The sequence below is a fragment of the Anabrus simplex genome, chromosome 2, assembly GCF_040414725.1.
Source record: "Anabrus simplex isolate iqAnaSimp1 chromosome 2, ASM4041472v1, whole genome shotgun sequence".
Classification (NCBI taxonomy): Eukaryota; Metazoa; Arthropoda; class Insecta; order Orthoptera; family Tettigoniidae; genus Anabrus; species Anabrus simplex.
Window position 1 is genome coordinate 671,580,863 of NC_090266.1, and position 19,332 is coordinate 671,600,194.

Below are 19,332 nucleotides of genomic sequence, written 5' to 3' on the forward strand. Positions count from 1 at the left end.
ACCTCATTTTGAAGCGTTTTTATTTGATGCTGTATTTCGCGAGTGTATCGTCCGCCGCCTTTGTGTATCGTGTTTCCTGCTCGCTACAGCAACATGTGTGCTTTACGGCTGGCGATTCGGGACGGCAATCGTCGTACAAGCAAGAGAGGCTAGCGACTCAGTTAACCGGGACGAAAGATTGTGTTTCTTATCGTGTGGTTCGCGCACTATTAACATCGTTTCTGTGCGCAATTTCGTTGGAGTTGTATGCCACGTGTTTTTTTCTAGCGGTTCTGTGCTTTTCCCCGTGTCAGTCGTATGTTAATAATGTATGGGGCATACCGATCTGTTTTGTATATGGTAAGGTAAGGATTCTGCCCGAAGGCAGGTCCGAACCTCCGCAGAGGTGTTCCTGAGCCGGAGTTTACGTGCGGTAGGTTGGCCAGTTCCTTTCCGCTCCTACATTCCCTTACCCCCACCAACAGCGCGTGGCAACCCATCCAACTCCTGACCACGCCCAATGTTGCTTAACTTCGGAGATCTCACGGGATCCGGTGTTTCAACACGGCTACGGCCGTTGGCTTGTATATGGTAGTTTCGCGTATTACAGTGCATTTTTGTTTATTCTTACTTCATATTTTTAATGAGTTGAATGTATTTCAGGGAGTTGTGTCGGTGACAGTTTCTGGTATTTTTTCTTCACGTTGTGGCCAAAAACATAAACGTTATCTCCAAGTGTTCAGAGATACCTATAAAATTACATTTCCGTCATTTTACAGTCTTATAAAGGAAACTATTATGCGAATCACCTCGGGAGCTAAATTTTATTTCGAGTTATCGAAATTTCGATATATAGAGAATACAGTTTTTGAGTTTGTATAACACACAACTGAATCATGTTTATCTACGGGCTTATACTGAATACATTATGTTTAACGGTACTTAAAAATACACAAAGAAACTCTAATTTACGGCACCACTTTAATTATAACACTTATTATAGTAACGTTTTAGAAGACAGGAAGACATACAGTAGTGAAACAAGAAACATATTTCCGTTAACACGTTTGGAAACAAAATCCGCTAGTCTGTTCTGTTTGTTGCGGTTAACCTTTCCTTCCTTCACGATGAAACTTCTCGTCAATACCACACAGCCGAATTTCGTAAATGGAGTTTGTCATCCGCGACTTCCGGGCTTGCTTTCGTACGTGACCGGTAATTGACACCCGAGAAACGGCGAGGCTTTGCCGATCACCAGAAGTTCCGAGTTTTTCGGTTCCAGTCATATTAGTTTCCAGCTTCACAGTAACCCTTTCTTTACTCGTTAACCGTTGCTCACAAACCACAAATGCCGTATTGCACAGTTAATGTTGCACAAAATTCGAGTTATAGGGTATTTTTTGCTTCAAGGGAGGAAATGTTTGCTGTGAGAAATCGAGAAATTCGTATAACCGAATTTCGAGAATAGAGAAATAAATACACTTGAAGAATGGGGAAAACGGCCAGAAAATCGAAGTTAGTTCGAGATACTGAAAATTCGAGTAATGGGGATTCGAGATATCGAGGTTCGACTGTATTATTATTCGCATGTGTCATAAATGAGAGTGATTAGGTACATTTTCTTGTAACCATTTTAATGCTTTTTAGTTTAAGATTTTAAGCTTAATGGTCAATTCACATTGTAACTAGATATGTATGACTTTTTCCTGTTCTCTTTTCACTTAGATCGTGGCGCAATATATGTGATGAATTCCAAGGGGAAAAATCTTCCTATTTTTTATTTCTAAAAGTTGGCAGCTATGCAAATATGCCAGCTTTTCGAACTGTCCTTCCCCGAATAATACTCAGCAAGAAATGAAAGTTTTCATTCCAATTTTGATTTTACCTGGATACAATACCTTTCCTTCGAAGAGATCATATTGGGAGGATGCGTGTGATGTGCACCATTCTGTGGTGGTGGTCATTCACTGTGCTGATAACACAAACCCAAATTTCAATAACAAAATGTGGAAGTTGAAACCTCTGATTGACATTCTACGTGGTCATTACATGGAAAACTTTCAAGATGAAGAGCACTTGTCATATGATGAGTGTGTGGTGCCATATTTCAGGAGGCATTCCTGTTAACAATTTATAAGACGAAAACCTATTCATTTTGGTTTCAAGGTATGGTGTCTAAACACTTGTCATGGATATCTTGTAGATTTTGAAGTATACCAAGCACGCGAATGCCCAGTATAAAGCAGAATTTGAGAAGTGCGCAGCCCCCTTGTAACAATGCTGGATAATCTTCGACCGGATCTGAAAAAGTTGCCCTTCAAATTATACTTCGACAATCTCTTTACTGGAATGGGATTGCTAACACATCTTGGTGCACAGGGATACTGTGCTACAGGTACACTTCATGAGAATCGCATTCCTAAGGATTGTAATCATCTTCCGCTACCATGAAGAAAGAAAAACTGGGTACATATGATTACCTAAAGAGCTTAGAGGAAGGTGTTCAGGTTTGCCGTTGGATGGATAATTCAGTAGTAACCGTAGCATCTACATGTTATGGAGTGCACCCTGAAAAACAGGTATCTCATTATGCGAAAGAAAAAAGCACAGGCTATAGGTGGAAAAGTCCGCGTGTCTCAGCCATACATATTTTCTCAGTGCAATATGGGTATCGGAGGTACTGATTGTATGGGTCGTAACTTGACAGATGTGCGAGTCGGAATACAAGGAAAAATTCATGGTGGACAATATTTGCCTGGCTCGTCGATGTAGGAATGCACTATGCATGGCAACTGAAACACATGTCTGGAGAAGGCATTTCTCACATTGATTTTCGACGAGCAATTGTCCAGACTTATCTGGCATGCTACAAAGCTGCTCCCTTGTTCAGCAGATCTCATTGTTTTGCAGTGCAGGATCCTCAGTATGATAGAATGCATCACTGGCCTTCTACAATTCCAAGAGCGAAGAGAAGAAGATGCGCATCAGAAAATTGGCCTAATAGGCTTAGAACATAGTGTATCAAGTGCAGTGTAGGTTTATGTGTAAACTGTTTTACTGATTTATCGTGCGCTCAAAGGTAATAAGGAGTGTGTACTTCCCTTTCAGAACATCACCCTTAGTGCAGTACTCATATGAACAGGTGACTTATCTTTGTACATACCGCTGCTGTAATTACTCATACAGACTGTCTGATAGCCTAATGATGTAATAAGTGATCTGGGTAGTTTGTGAGATTTTAACATTATTATTTAAAGTATAAATTCATTTCCTCATACACTTAACAATTATTTAAAGTATAAATTCATTTCCTCAAACAATTAACAACTCAGGTCATTTACAACCCCTATAAAATCATCCCTAGTACTGATAATCAAATATCTAGGTATTTTTAATAGTTCTGAAACTACAAATGCCTCTACAGAAAACTCTGGCATACGAGGAGCTGTTACGAGAGCTACGAGAGGAAAGGGACTCGATCGAGGAAAGCTTTTACAGTACAGACGCACTGATAAATAAGGATTGGATAAAAGAGGAATATGAGTTGAGACATTTGGTGACACGCTTTGCAATACACGGCTTTCTGATGTACCAAGAACTCCTACCACCGGGCCAGCCAGGAGTGTGTATGTGTATTGTGCAATGAACAATGTGATACATATCACGTAATGAAGTGCAAGAAGAGAACAGTCTCTCTGAATAATTTTGCTCTGAACAAAGTTCTCCTTGAGTGAATTGTAATTTACTTGATGTAATATGCAAATTTTGCACATTGGGCACAATATAATTTATTATTATGAAACAAAATACAGCGTGCCGTATGTTTCACAAGCCTTTTCTCGGAAGTTACATGTCGAATAAATAAAATTAAAGCATTTCTGGGATCTTCATGTGGACATTATCCAACGCTAACGTTACAAGTTGATTCTCAAAAAATAAAATGTTGGGCAGATCCAGGTTAAATCATGTGAGATTCTAATTATTTATTAAATATAAAAGTACAGAATGTGCAAGAATATAAACCTATTTGCTACAAAGTATTGTCAGAGAACAAGGCTTCTTCGGACACTCCAGGGCGTGGTAACAACCACAAAACTTTTCACACCATCAGCACACACAATCATGGTTCGGTTTGTGAAAACTAAGTACAACAGGTGCCTTATGATGGAAACCATGGACCGCTGCACTAGTCACTGTATGTCTGAGGTCGAAGCAACTTTGGCTCCAATCGTCTGTTGTCATTGCATCTAGTTATATAAAAGTCACTCCAAATTTCTCTATTCTTTGATTTTAATTCACATAAGAGCTCTTGGTTTTCTTTTGTAGATTGTAGAGTCATACTATGTCGTAGGTCCTCAATGAAGAAACGTTCTCGAGTCGGTTCATATACAAGTCTTGAGGGTGTGTGTTTAGATACGTATAGTGCTCTTTTAAAGAAAACAGCTTTAACCCTTTTAGGTCTTTCATTTTCAGGAAGATCCATGTGATTTCCATGTTGTAGGTCACGATTGGTGCAATTTTTAGACGGGAAAGTTTCAAGGCTGTTTTGATCGATAGTTGACCAAGATGTTCTATGTTGTTTATTGCTATTATTGCTGCCGGAGTCCTTTCCTTTATGTGAGCTGTAAATGTAGTTACATTTGTCCGGAAAGTCATTCCAAGATATTTGAATGTATTTACAATTCTTAAATCTGAGCCTTCGTAACTGAGTTTAATTGTTGCTGCTCGTCTTCCTTCCCTTCTATAAACCAAGATGACTGCCTACTGTTCATTAATAATTACTAAAATTGTTTTCTTTGGACCATTTTGACAGGTCGATGATTGCTCTTTGAAGTTCATCTCGGTGTGGCAACATAATTGCCATATCATCTGCATGTAGGTAAATTCTAACATGATTCCCAGCGACTGCTTCTGTTACATCACGTGGACTCAAAGGATTCCCTTGAAGGACCCCTACAGTCTGAGGAATTGGTTTTGACTGTGCTAATTTGTTGCTTATTCTCATATAGTTTTCTGATAATATATTTTTTATCAGTTTTGTAAAACAGTTTTTCCCTGTTATCTCTTCCAGTTTCTGAAGGATCAGGCTCCTGCTTGTAGAGTCATAGGCTTTTTGAATGTCGACAAACACTGCTAATAGCTTTCCTTTATGTGGCTTGAGTGCTTTTTGTATATCTTCAGTTAAACAATTAATTGCCTGGATTGTTCATCTACCTCTTCTAAATCCAAATTGTTGTTCTGGTATTTTGTCATCTACTATAACCCTTAGTCGGTTTGTTAGGAGTTTTGTTAAAAGCTTCAATAATGTCCACTCTAGGGCAATTCCACGGTAGACGTTCGGGTCACTCACATCTCCTTTGCCCTTGTACATCACTTTTAAAGTTGATTCCCACCATTTGTCTGGTATTTTTCCCTGTATGAGGCATTGGTTCATGATTTCTGTGATAGGTTCCTTCAGTGTTGCCCATCTGTCTTTGATATGTTTGTATAATACGTTATCTGGCCCTCCTGCTTTTCAGGCTTTACTCTCAGGGAAGACTTCTTCTATTTTGTCTATTGTGAAGGATTCCATCTTCAGTTAAGTCTTGGGTTTGTTTTGCTTGTAACAGTTTAGTGAAATGATCTTCCTAGATTTCTAGTGGGATCTGCCTTGTATAGTTTGGCTGCCTCTGCTTCAGAAAAAAAGTTCCTCTTTTGATTTCTATTATATTTTCTTCTGAGATTTTCTGGAATTTTTTCTTTGCTGCTTTAATTACTGCTTTATAGTGTTTCCTTATTTTGGAGTATACTGCAAGTGTTTACTGTGTTCGGCATTTAATGTTTCTTTTCCTGTTTTGTAACAAATTCTGTTGAACCATGGTTTAACCTTGCTTTAAAAAAAATTACTTTCTTCGATGTTTGCTTGATTATATCTTCTATGTATAGGAGGGATCCGTTTAAGTTACTGTGGTGTATTTCATTCAGAATTATTGGCTCTGTTACAGAATAGGCCTCCAATTTATCCTTGTCCATTTTTTGTGATGGTGGTTTCTTGTGATTGATTTTGATTAATGGGTCTAAGTTTCGTGTTAGATTAATTTCTAATGGTAGTTATTTCCTTATTGCTACTTCTTGTAGTACCGATGGTCTCGTTTATTTTGGACTTATCTTTTTGCTGAATATAAGATCAAGTGCTGCTTCCATTTGGGCCTATGTACGTCTTCTCATTTTCCTCGTTTAGTAATGAGAATCCCTCTATCCCCAAGTAGTTTACTACCATCTCCACTTTTTTGTTTGCAACATCTATCCGACTGTTTAGATCACCAGAAGTCATAAGATGATCTGTCCTTTCTAGTTTAGAGATCCCTATCATCAGTTTGTTTATAATGTCATAGTCTTTCCATTCAGTTTGAAAATAGGCAGACATCACAGTTAAGAATGTTGTTTTAATCATTAGCATATTATCTGTCATTTACACTAAATTGAAAGGGGACGTTCTGGTTAATGAGAGAAATGCCAGTCCTTCCTTTGGTCTCCCAGAGTCACCTTGAGTTTCTAACACATGGATTGCATATTTCTTATTTATGTATGGTTCTCTCATTGCAGATGTTTCTGTAAGCACCATTATATCATATTCGGTGAATTTATGATAAGATAATTCACCAAGTACACTTCCTAACCCTTCTACATTCCTTATTAAACATTTAGTATTAATTCCTATGTTGTATGTTTTTTTGATTGCGGGGTCCTAATTAGAAAAACCACAAATTCATCGGGAAATCATTGTGAGTTTTTTTTAAGTTTTTAAAACTTTTGGCAATTCACTTAATCTACTATCTTTTGCAAGATATATCATAACGAGAAAACAAATCAGAAGTAGTTTAATGTGCTTATTCTTGAGCAGAAGGGAGAACGTGCATCTCTCTTATTTCCATTTGAACTGTTAAATGACCAAATTGAAAATTGGCATCTCCTTGATAGTTTATGCATCCATTTACCTGTACCTACCTATTCTCTCAATCAGGAAACTATTTTGAAGTGTCCTATTACACCAGTAATTATGTATTTTTATACCACTTGTCAAAGTCCAGAGAACAACAAATTCCCTTGCACCATGTAATTTATAGTTATTCATGATGATTATTGTTCAAAATTTATTAAAATATTGATGGTACATTGTTGTAAATTAGAGAAAAATCTAATTATTCTTGTGGTAGAGTAACAAGAACAAAAATATCTATGCTTGAGACCTCATTAAATTCACTATTTTCCATTACTATATCATTATGTTCAGTATTAACAAAACTTTATATGCAATGGATAATTATTCTTGTATTGATACATTCCGTGTTTAGGTTGTATTCGAGACGTCCGAGGCTTGCTTCTTGAAATCTGTGAATTTCTCAGTGCTGTCGTCGAGGTACCTAAATTTAGACCAAGTGTTGAGTGCGTTTTGGAGGATTTAGTATATTATTTGATTTTATGTATGGAAATCACTGCAGAAGAGGTAAGCAATAGATCTTCTTTACAGATCTTATGTTAAAAAGTTTCTTCAGTTAATGCATATGTGTCTATTTCTTAAGGACTGAATATACAGTATGAATATTACACTATTCCTTTGTGTTATTCAGTTCTTTTACCAGTTGAAAGTACACAAGAACCTTGTTTATCTGACCCTCATTAATCTGGATCTCCAGTTTATCCAGATCAAAAATAATAAAAATTTATTTTTACTTGTACAGTATTTCTTTTCCTGCGTCGACTCTTCTTGAATGTCTTTTCCACCAAGGATAGTTAAGTAATTCGGCCATAGTCTATCGAAGGTACCGACCCGGCGTTCACCTGGAATTGAGAATGGGGAACTTTGGGAAACCATTCTCAGGATGGCTGAGGTCGGTTCGAATCCATGCTCTTCTGAACGCAATGCACTATTAATTCACTGATGGTGAATGCAAAAATGAAACCGGCGCTCCATAAGAAGAAATTATGATTCATGGAGAGACAACAATGCAGCTGGACAAACTGATGGCCTGTTTAGAATCCTTGACCAAAACCACACCAGCAGAACTGTTGTTAGTAAAATGTCTTTGTGATCATGCTGCACGCAAACGCTATACAAATGTAAAACAGAAAAAAATTGTGCACATTATTTTAGTGCATAAAACAGAGTCGTGAATGAAAAGTGTTCTTATGGCGACGATGGGACAGGAACGAGCTAGGAGTGGGAAGGAAGCGGCCGTGGCCTTTGCATTTGTGAAAATGGGAAACCACGGAAAACCATCTTCAGGGCTGCCGACAGTGGGGTTCGAAACCACTATCTCCCGAATACTGGATACTGATGTAAATGGTCCGTTATTGGATACTGGATACTGTATTTGATACTTTAAATAAAGTATCAAAACGGTGGAAGATTCTCAATAGTGTAAAATGTAGTGATTAAATTTTGATATGGAAAATGAAGCTGATTACTTGCAATACTGGATACTGGCCGCACTTAAGCGACTGCAGCTATCGAGCTCGGTCTTGTATATATATTGTACCGGTTACGAGCGGTACATGCCGTAATTTTTGACGATTAATTATAGTTCGTCTTCACGCAAGACATTCACTGCGAACTTGGTTTGTTTACGCTAGGAAAAGCCAGCCGGTTTGAGCCAGCAACAGCTGTGTGTGAGTGACGTAGCTGCAGGAACAAGATAGGCCACTCGCCTGACGCCACGTGTAGTCTGCCTGACCTGGTATGTTCCGGATATGAACGTCACCCTTTCGCAAACATTTGATGTGAAAATTTTTTTAAACTTCTATAATAATAATAATAATAATAATAATAATAATAATTGCAGCGAATCGAGTGATACGTCATTTTGAAAAGGATCACATAAACGTCTCCAATTGTGAATCTCAAGTAAATCCGTCGAGGGATTCTCGAGATAATCAACTTCAATCAGACAATCACAGCTGGGAGGCCAGCCTGACTCTCCACGCTGCAACATTACTGTTCGTCGAAGTGCCGACCGAGTCTATCTTCGAATTGTTCAAAGTCTTCATATTGGGCTTAAACTCTGACAGTCGAGATGAACTTTGAATTAGTGCGAGTGTTAAAACTCCAATATGTAACAAAGTCTTTATAATGGACATTGAGTCTATCAGTCAAGTTGAACTTTGAATCTGTGCGCGTGTAGAAACTTCTCGATATGACCTACTTCATGAATGTGGAACTTAGTTTATTACCATGTTGTTATTGTGGAACTTGGTCTCTGAACAAATATTATTAATTTCATTGTGACACTACTGCAATATACTATGAACTGTGATATTCTTTTAAAATCTCAGTCAGCATAATTTCATAATTAAATAAGACTGTTCATGAAAGTGTTCAAACTTTCCCACTAATGTTAATGCAAGTGATTACCTATTGTAAAAGGTTTACTCGTGTGCTTCGACACAAGTGGTTCATTCTGAATTCAAACTGTGTTAATGTACAGCGGTACTTGCCAACTTTCATATTTTTCAATTTATAAATTGAAGTGAATGTTATTCGATTCAAACAGAACTACCTTCTGAACTGTGTATTATTTCTTCTTCAAAGTGTTAATTATTTCTGCGTTACTGTCAGCAGTGTCTTTGATAAACTCTTGAGAAGTCGCGTATCTTTTTTTTATGTCAAGTGCACCTATCTTCCTGTGGAATATAACCACGAACTGTGCTTAATCATTTCCAACCTTATTTTTTTTCATCAAAGTGTTTATTATTTCATGACTGACAGCAGTGTCTTTGATAAACTCTAGAGCAGTCATGTTGTATCTTTAAATGTCAAGTGCAATCGTATTTAGTGGAAAGCCACCACAAACTGTGCCAAGTGCGTGAACAATTTCAGTTTCATTATTTCTGTTCATGAACTGTGCTTTATTTCTTTCCAAACTTGATGCTATCATCATCTTCATCTTTAATGGACTTATTAATTCTGTCTACAAGGGATTAAGAGAATTCGACAGCATATTACGACAATATTAAATTAAACAGTGCTGTTAAACAAATGTGTCGGGGGACTGTGCAATTGTGGACACTCATGTGAGTTAAGTGACGAGTGAATACCCTGCAACATCGTCGGAGAACGTCCAGAACATCAGAGATTCGAGCTCAGTCCCATATCGAGCCGACCTGGGTGTTCCAGCCTCATCTCATCATAACGTGAGCAGCCTGCAAGACGAGTTCCAGTCCAATTCAGCACTGTGACCTGGGAGCATGGGTCATCCGATAGGTGATATTGAAGACAGCAAATATCTACAGTAAGGTGATGTGCTGATAAACATGCATTTTTCTGAATAAACTCTATTCTTCAATATATCCTAAAGTTTCATGTAGATAGGATACTTCCTCCTGTACCAAGCCCTAGCTGTAAATTACCCGGCATTGCTCTGTGATATACTTCATGCCAATTTAAAATAATTGATAAAGTCGGGCTATAGTTACTGGTACAATATATATATATTTGTACAATTTAAAAAGGGTATTACTGTACAACTTATGTTAATAGATTATATAACATGTACTGTATTTGTTTTCTAGTTTTTTTCCAGATTATCCGGATTTTTGATAAAACGGACCAGTTTCAGTCCCACATAATCCGGATAAACAAGGCTCTTGCATACTTATCAGTGTTATTTATTCTTTCATCCTTTCTTTGAAATTCATATAGTTGTTCCGTATTGACTGCAGTATCACAATAAGAAAAAACTTGATTTATCCACATATTTGCTACTATGCAAATCAATTTATAAGATTGATACAGGTTACATTAACATTGTAGACATGTTTCAGCACTTTTGGGCCATCATCAGTACACATATTAAGACCTTAAAATAATTAACAACTTGACTAAGCTAAAAATCTCCTTCGGAGAATTACAGTTTTGGTGTTCGGCGTCTATGCTGAGACATTTAGACATTGGATGATTAGCAACGTGATTATTATTATTATTATTATTATTATTATTATTATTATTATTATTATTATTATTATTATTATTATTATTATTATTATTTCTTCGAATGAGCCAACTATGGACTACGAAGGTTAGCCAAATTGGTTTTCAGCTAACAAGGGATTGATTTCATGTTCTTAGGAGCCTTCTTCCTAGCCCATATCTCCTTTATTTTCTGGCTTTGTAGTTATTTAGCTGCTTTTTATCTCTTTGGTCTTTGCCCTTTCTTATGTTTAATCAGTAGGTCTTCCTTTAACATTTTCCAGAAAGTTTGTCTGTACTGGATATGGGATTCAGAGAATGCTGAAGGTTTGAAGATCTTGTTTAACTTGCTTGTACCACAGTGATGTTGTTTTCTTGCAGGAGCTGGCTCTGTGGATGACGTTGGTCAGTCTTGACTCATTCATTCTGTCAAGGTGGGTATAGAATTGAAGGGGTCTCTTGATGATGGTGTCCATTAGAGGTTCTTGTTTTAGATGTAGTTCATTGTTGGGCCTGAGGTACCTTTTTCCATTTATGATCCTTTGGCCTAAGATCTTTCTCAAGATAGTTCTTTCCCTGACCTCAAGTTTCTGTATGAGTTTTGCTCCTTTGATGGTTAGGGTTTCAGCTGCATAGAGGACCTTAGGTCTGATTACAGCGTTAGTGTCTAAATCTCGCATTGATGGATATGGATTTCTTCTGGTAAACTTTTCTGTATTGGTTGTATGCTCTATTCAGTTTCCTAATCTTTTCTTCAAATGCTTTATTGGTCATGAGGTCTTCACTGATCCATTCCCCCAAATATTTAAATTCTCTGATTTTACGGACTCTGTTGCAGGGAAGAAGGTATTCTGGTGCAGATTTGTCATTTGTCATGAACACTGTTTTCTCGTAAGACAACTGAAGTTCGGTCTTGGAGGCTATGGATTGAAGTGTATTTATCTGGTCTATTGCTGTTTCAATCGAATCTGCTAGTATAGCTACATCATCTGCGAAAGCAATACAATCCACTGGGGTATTGATTTTGAGTTTCCTGTTTATTACACTTAGACCTGTTTCAGGGAGTGTTTTCCTCCATTCTTAGATTTTTTATCTAATACACAATTAAACAATATGGGTGAGAATCCATCTCTCTGCCCTACTCCTGTTTTAATCCCAAAAGGGTCGGAGATTTTTCCTCTGAACTTGACTTTAGGGTGTTTGTTAGGGTGCACTTGACGATGTTTAATGTTTTATGATCACGCCCGAGTTCTTGCAGGATATTGAATAGAACCACTCTATCAACAGAATCGTAAGCTTTTTTAAAGTCAATAAATGTGATTATGAAATTTTTATACTGATTTTTAGTCTGTATAATGATGGATTTAAGGTTTTGTATTTGTTCAATACATGATGTGCCCTTTTGGAAACCTGCTTGGTATTCTCCAATTTCTTTATCTAGCTGAGATTCTAATTTCTTGAGTAGTATCTTACAGAGAAATTTGTATGTCACCGAGACAAGGGAAATGCCTCTAAAATTGTTAACATCGTCTCTATGCCCCTTTTTTTTTTTGCAGAGGGTGGATTAGAGCAGTTCTCCATTCTGCAAGGAGTTCTTCCTTAATCCAGACATCTTGTATAATTTTAGTCAAGATTTCTATTGTTCTGCTATCTACATTCTTCCAAAGCTTTGCTATGATTGAATCTTCCCCACTGGCTTTGTCGTTCTTGAGTTCTTTGATGGCTTGTTCCATCTCACCTCTTGATGGCATTGGAGCATCTAGTTTGATGCCTTCAGGCTTGTTGAAGGGTAGTTGTTCCTGTGGTGGTTTACAATTTAGTAGCTTTTCAAAGTATCTCGCTAAGATCTCACAGTTTTCTTGATCAGTCATACCTTTTCTACCTTCCGGGTCTTTAAAGCTAAGCAACAGCGGCTCATATTTCTGGGTGCTTCTTTTAACTGTTTTGTGGAAATTTCTGTATTGTTCTTCTTGAAGTCTTGTTTGATGGATTCAAGGGTATCTTTATCAAAGGTCCCTTTTGTCTTTCGGATGACTTTGGTAGTTTGCTTTCTTATTTCAAGGAAGTAGAGCCAATTTGTTGACTTTTGGTTTTGTTCCACCTTTCCCACGCTTCTTGTCTCCCTTTTATGGCGATCTCACATTCTTGGTTCCACCATGGATGTTTGTATTTTTTCTGAAGAGGGATTGCTTCCCGTCTGGTTGACATTACTGCTTCTTTCAGCTGTTCCAAGGTCTCAGGGGGTGAATTTCTGATGTGTTGGCTTCAGTGTTCTTTGAAAGTTGTGTGGTCTTTGACTTTTACTGTATCATATTTTGGGATGGATTTCTGTGCTTTCCTTTTTTTAATTTTATGGGTTCTGTGGATAATGTTTAGTTTCACTTTGGAGATGTAGTGACCAGAATCCACTTTTGTTTTCCTGAATACCCTTACATTCCAAATCTCTTTATCAGATTTGTATGAAATGACTACGTGATCAATTTGGTATTCCTCAAAATGTGAACTTCACGTCTTCCATGTCTTCTGTATCCTTGGAAGGTGTTTGAACCATGTAGATTTCATTCTCACGAAAACATTCTGCAAGTAGCCTATCTATCAGACGCATACCATTGAGGTTAGTTCTCTTATGGTCTGGGTACTGGCCGACTATATCAGAATACTTCTTTTCTCTACCCATTTGTGTGTTGAAATCACCCGTTAAAATGAGAGTGTGTTAAAAATATACTGTCTCAGTTTCATGTTGTTAATTTTGTTTTAAATTGTTATGAATTTGACGTTGATAAATTTATATGATTATCAATTTTTTTACAAACTTCTATCAGCTGATGATGATGCAGAGGGACGTCGAAACTAGTACTGATTGAAAAATATATGTTGTAATTACATCTATGTAACAATTTTTATGTAATGAATAAGGTACCCAAAATTATAATAAGAGTTGTAATCTTGGTTCAATATGGACAAACTATATAGTTTATTAATTTAACTGATGTGGGAAGGGCGAGTCAATTTGCTCTGAGGTAAGGTAGGTATGTAACCAATGTGTGCTATCAGCGACAATATTAGATTCCGTTGCATAGCGTCTCCACAGCAGCGTTGCCACTATTTAAGTTCCAACCCTCGTACATTGATGCGATTTAATCTAGCTTAAAAGAGAAAACTTTTGCTACAGGAAGTTAACACACTGAAACACAGTTTACATTATAACAGTAGTTCAACACAGTGTGGTAGATCTTAAAACACTCGTCTACATGCAGTGCCACCTTACACATATCACATTCATAACAGGATTCACCCCCTGTTCTTTCCTGTGGGATTTTTTCCTCTGAGGTCATAGCAGACCTTGCACCTTCTGGATGGAGATGCCTTGCTTGCTGTTGCTGTTATTTTGACAGGGAAGTGACTACAATATTTTCCTTGTAACTTCACTGGTGTACTTCCTACACTGGGCCGGCCTCTGGTTGGATAATCAGGCAGAACAACACCCTCCAAAATTTGCTCCGCAACATCAACCCTGAAACTGGAAAAGCTGGGCCTCCTTTTTCCAGGATTCAGCATGTGATGAACGACACTAGCATTTTGCAATGACATGTCGACCACATAGAAGTACATTTTCTTATACCCTTTGGCATATCGTCTCATTAGGGGGTATGATGCAAGGCGTTGGTCATGTGAATAAACACCACCCATTCCAGAATTGTAGTCCTACCGGGCGAGTTGGCCGTGCGTTTAGGGGCGCACAGCTGTGAGCTTGCATCTGGGAGATAGTGGCTTCGAACCCCACTGTCGGCAGCCCTGAAGATGGTTTTCCGTGGTTTCCCATTTTCACACCAGGCTGTACCTTAATTAAGGCCACAGCTGCTTCCTTCCCATTTCTAGGCCTTTCCTATCCCATCGTTGCCATAAGACCTATCTGTGCCGGTGCGATGTAAAACAGTTAGCAAAAAAAATAAAAAATTGTAGTCCACAACCATGTTTGGTTTCAGAACAAGATTGCCCCTTTTGTTTCCATGGTCTTTGATGCACTGTTGATAGAAGATGTATGTTCTTTTCATCCACCCATTTTGTGGCAAGGATGCCATTTGCTGAGGTAAAAGTCAGGTCTCCTTTCTTGAGGTTCGTTGAATAATGTCGTATAATTCTTCGGAACTACTAATGCTAATGTCACTCAAATGTAATTCAGTATCACTTTAATCGGAAAAACCGTCACTGACATCGCTTTCCTCCAAAGAACGTAATATTCTAACTTCATCCAACTCGGCCATGACATTGACTTTACCTTCACTAAAGCTTTACGCGGCAATTTACTTGATTATATTTAGACTCCTTGGCGGCGAAATATGTAGCTGAAGGGCAAAGATAGCTGTGATACGATTACCAACATCTCGTAGACATGTTGGGATTGCAAAGAAATATCTATATATATCCGTGGAAACCTCAACAAAGCAATAAAGAGAGTGGATGGAAATCTCCATCATTGCATTTAAGGGAACCCGTGGACAATGACGGATATTTCCGTCATTGCAAGGCAATGGGTTAATATTCGGTATCCCTCTGACTCAAAGGAATTCTCGTCTCCAAACCAAGTTTCTTGAATTGCCATTATTAATATCTGCTGTTGATTCATCAGGTCGGTGATCTCTTCCAACTTCCCTATACTTCTGAGTGAATTGGTGTTGAAAGTGGCTTTGTAACTTATTTTCTTTTCTGAATTGAGATACTGAGCATGACAGTGAGGGCTCCCCAGACTCCGATGGCCCTCTTATACCACCTTGTTTGATGGCAGTGGATTGAAGGCTATCCTTATTACTACCTGGGGCAGTTTTCCTTTGGTTTGTTTTCTCCATGTTCTACCGTTTTGATTAAAATGGGTTCGATATGCCTGAATTTCCTCAGGACTTCTGAGCTGATTTGTTCACTGAAGACATTTCCTATGCCTTCAAAACGGTTGGCCATCTTCATTGCCTCAGTTGATCCGCAGGTGTATTATTATTAGGGCAATGCTTTATTCACACCTGTCCTGTATATCTACAGAAACATTCCCTATCAGCCATAGGGGACGTATCGTTTCGAGGTTAAGGACCCTACCCAGTGTCTCACACAGGGTTATGTCCAGCTCCTACTCAGTTCAGAACCAGACTCCTGTGTGAGCTGACTGGCATTGTTATTGTTGTTATTATTATTTTCCAAATTTCTTTACGTCACAGCGACACAGATAGGTTTTATGGCGACAATGGGATAGGAAAGGCCTAGGTGTGGGAAGGAATCGGCCATGGCCTTAATTAAGGTACAGCCCCAGCATTTGACTGTGTGAAAGTGGGAAACCACGGAAAGCCATCTTCAGGGCTGCCGACAGTGGGGCTCAAACCCACTATCTCCCGGATGCAAGCTCACAGCTGTGCACCCCTAACTGAAGAAGTTGGATCATTTTAATACTCTTTCTTGTATTCCTTTCTTGTATTGTAGTTTAACAATCCCATTATTGGAGATGGCACTTCCAAGATAGATAGAGCTTTCCACACATTCATTTCTCTCTCAAAGTGTGAGGTTACACTGAGTGGATTTTCTACTAATTTCCATTGAAATTGTCATTTGCATGCTCACAGTTAATTTGTACTCTTTAAACCTGCTGTTCCAACAATCCAACCTCCTCTGTACCACCTGCTCTGTCTCACACTAGATGGCAGTATTATCAGTAAAACCAAATGCATTCAAATTACCAGCATCTACTGCTTTAGTTTCCTTGATAATGATATTCATGAGTGTGATGAAAGTACTGGGGACAGTGAACTGCCTTGTTCTTTCGGAACCTTTACAGTGTGTCTAGGCTGTCCCATATTTTTACTTCTTGGCATGGTTTCATAAGCTTTTTCTAGTTCCAAAAAACACAGCAGTTAGGTCTTTCCCTATTTCCTAGTACTCTTCCATTATCTATCTGATGGCAAAAATGAGATCAAGTGCATGTCATATTCTTCAAATTAGTGTTCTATTGGTGTTCTTTTACTGCTTTTAGTCTTTCTCCTGTGATATTTCCCATTCTCTAAGGCAGTGTGTGATAGCAGTGTTATGCGTGTGTAGTTGTTACACTTCCTCCTACTATTTTTCTTAAATAATGATATAATGAGCCCTTCCAATCATCTAGTATTTTACTCTCTGTCCATGTTTCTCATAGGGCTCAGTGTAGCCACTGCATGACATACCATTATTCCTGCTGCTGTTATCGTATCTGCTGACAATCCATCTGCTTCTGGTGACATTTCTCCTTTCATCAGTTTGAGGACAATTTCTGTTTCTGGCTATATAATATGCCTTGTATTTTCCTCAAGTTTATTAAACTAATGGATTTCATGTTCTTCTTTCTCCCTATTGAGCAACTTGTCAAAACAACTCTTGATCTCCTTTCTTATCACATCTGTATTGTTAAAATGGTCCTATCTTTTGCTTCAATATCTTTAATATCCTCTCTGTCTGATATTATACTCTTTAATACTCCTTACAACATTTTCTGATTCACTTTACAGTTCTCCCTTTACTGTTATTTTCTTATCTCTATATTTTTGCTCGAAGTTTACTATAATGAGAGCATACTGTGCAATTATCCCTTGAAATCCTTTTTATTTTTCTACATCTTTGTTTTTCTTTGCTACATTAATCTTTAATAGCAATTTTTCACTTTTCACCAACTAGTTTTCCTCTCTACACTTCCTCCAGTTTTACCACAAACTTCTCCTACACAGTTGACTAAGGTTGTTTTATCCTTACTCCATACCCAAAAGGGCCTATCACCTTCTTATAGCCAGATCTATCTTCTCCAACTTGGGCACTCAAATCTACAATTCATAGAACAATCACTCATCTGTTATTCTGGATCATATCATGCACTTGTTCAATATTGGCATCAGTTACGGCTGCAGATGGACGCCCGGATCTTTCCTCACCCTTCACGCATGTGCAACCCCTTTTGAACTGTTCAGTCCACTGGTAAACACTTCGCTGGGGAAAAACATTGTCCCTGTATTCTGCTGAAAGTTTTCTATGAATTTCTGCTCCTGGTACACCCTCAGACCATGAAAAACGGATTACAGAACGCTGTTCTTCCTTGGTGCAAACAGAGAGTGGCATATATATGGACCACTTAAAACGCACAAACATCATAGATAAGATCAAAGCTATAAAATAATGGACACGTTACGTCAACGATGTGCTAGCCATCATAGATAGCAGTATTAACGAAGGAAAGGAAATTTTGGATCACTCAACAGTTTAGATCAGAATATTAAATTCACTATGGAAATGGAGAACAATAACTCGCTTCATTATTTAGACATAACACCATCATGTCATAAAAATAATCACCTGGCGTTCAACATTTACCGGAAACCAACTTACACTGCTAACACCATTAAACAAAATTCAATACATCCTGAAGCTCACGAAAAGGCTGCCTACAATAGCATGTTGGAAAGAGCTTTAAAAATCCTAATTTGAAAAATTAGAAGAAAGAAAAAATCAGGACCATCCGCGAAATAGCTTTGAACAACAGATTCAGCACAAAATTTATAAATAAGCTAATCAGTAAACATACTAATAAGCCAACAACTGCTTTAACGAAAGAGTAAAAAACTAAAGAAAAATATGCCACATTCACATTTAGCAATAATAATATACACATAATCACCAACACTGTGAGCTTGCATCCAGGAGATAGTGGGTTCGAATCCCACTGTCAGCAGCCCTGAAGATGGTTTTTCGTGGTTTCCCATTTTCACACCAGACAAATGCTGGGGCTGTTCCTTAATTAAGGCCACAGCCGCCTCCTTCCCATCCCATCATCGCCATAAGACCTATCTATGTCGGTGCGACGTAAAACCACTGGCAAAAAGAATGTGTATATATATATATATATATATATATATATATATATATATATATATATATATCACCAGCGTCCAAAGAAAATAGAACCTAAAAATTGCTTTCAAAACCACCAACACTAATGAAAGAATATTATTTAACTCTCACACTGTAAATACTAGGAATATATACACAAATTCTGCGATATATAAACTGGAATGTCAGGGATGCGGGTCAAGTTATGTCGGACAAACTGGTAGGAACTTCCTCATAAGATATACAGATATACAGAACATCGCAACGCTTTAAAATATACAGTAATCGTTTCTCTGCCATGAGTAACCATCACAAAGACTATAATCACAATTATACTATAATAGATCAAGATCTAATAATTCTACAACATGAACAAAAAGGTCCACTACTCAACATTTTAGAGAATTTTTATGTCAGTATAGATGAATAAAGAACCCAGCCCCAACTTAGATGAGAGTAATAAAAAGAAAAGCGTAATATCTGAAAACATACAATAGAGGGAAATTTAATTGATACAC

At 37.8% G+C, this 19,332-nt stretch overlaps 1 protein-coding gene across 3 annotated transcripts in view; it reads left to right on the forward strand.

Annotated features, from left to right (window-relative positions):
- Ipo9 (Importin 9) overlaps window positions 1-19,332 on the forward strand; it is an 839,375-nt gene that overhangs the window by 153,830 nt on the left and 666,213 nt on the right. For all 3 annotated transcript variants that reach the window (XM_067141231.2, XM_067141230.2, XM_068226247.1), the window contains one exon: window positions 7,314-7,465. In XM_067141231.2, coding sequence (XP_066997332.2) covers window positions 7,314-7,465 — 152 coding nt within the window. The remainder of the gene's footprint in view (window positions 1-7,313; window positions 7,466-19,332) is intronic.